The 812-nt window shown below is 46.1% G+C and overlaps 1 protein-coding gene across 1 annotated transcript in view; it reads left to right on the top strand.

Moving 5' to 3' along the window:
- The window catches only part of BMPR2 (bone morphogenetic protein receptor, type II (serine/threonine kinase)), a 230212-nt gene that overhangs the window by 179378 nt on the left and 50022 nt on the right, over positions 1-812 (top strand). Inside the window, exon 5 of the mRNA XM_011974476.1 lies at positions 194-285. Within this exon, the coding sequence (XP_011829866.1) occupies positions 194-285 (92 nt within the window). The remainder of the gene's footprint in view (positions 1-193; positions 286-812) is intronic.

The following is an 812-nucleotide window of genomic DNA, read 5'->3' as shown; positions in this document are numbered from 1 at the left end:
TGTAGTCCCAGCTACTTGGGAGGCTGAGGCAGGAGAATGGCGTAAACCCGGGAGGCGGAGCTTGCAGTGAGCTGAGATCCGGCCACTGTGCTCCAGCCTGGGCGACAGAGCACGACTCTGTCTCAAAAAAAAGAAAAAAAGATATTCATTTTCAGAAAACCATATAGTAGTAACCTGTTTCCTGTTCCTATAGGAGACCGTAAACAAGGTCTTCACAGTATGAACATGATGGAGGCAGCAGCATCTGAACCCTCTCTTGACCTAGATAATCTGAAACTGTTGGAGGTAAGTTTGCTTTTAGATTACGGACTATTGTTTCTACTATGATACTAGACCTGGAACAGTGACTTCAGTCACTCATTAAGACATTCATTCATTTATTTAACCCTTATTTACTAAATTACAATTTTTTTGTCAAGGCCTATTCTAGGCACTGGGAACATAGGTGAACAATACAGATATGTCTCCTGGGGCTTGTATTTGAGTTGAAGAGTCTACAAACAGGTACAGGAATGTATAATATAATTGCAAGTAGTAGTAAGTGCTATGAAGAAAAGTATAGTGAATAAGAGGCTGGGCGCGGTGGCTCAAGCCTATAATCCCAGCACTTTGGGAGGCCGAGAGGGGCGGGTCACTAGGTCAGGAGATCCAGACCATCCTGGCCTACATGGTGAAACCCTGTCTCTACTAAAAAATACAAAAAACTAGCCGGGCGCAGTGGTGGGCGCCTGTAGTCCCAGCTACTCGGGAGGCTGAGGCAGGAGAATGGCATAAACCTGGGAGGCAGAGCTTGCAGTGAGCTGAGATCCGGC

This window comes from Mandrillus leucophaeus, unplaced genomic scaffold, assembly GCF_000951045.1.
Source record: "Mandrillus leucophaeus isolate KB7577 unplaced genomic scaffold, Mleu.le_1.0 Scaffold146, whole genome shotgun sequence".
Taxonomy (NCBI): Eukaryota; Metazoa; Chordata; class Mammalia; order Primates; family Cercopithecidae; genus Mandrillus; species Mandrillus leucophaeus.
The sequence above is the reverse complement of the archived record's forward strand: the minus strand, read 5'-3'. Positions and strand labels throughout refer to the sequence as shown.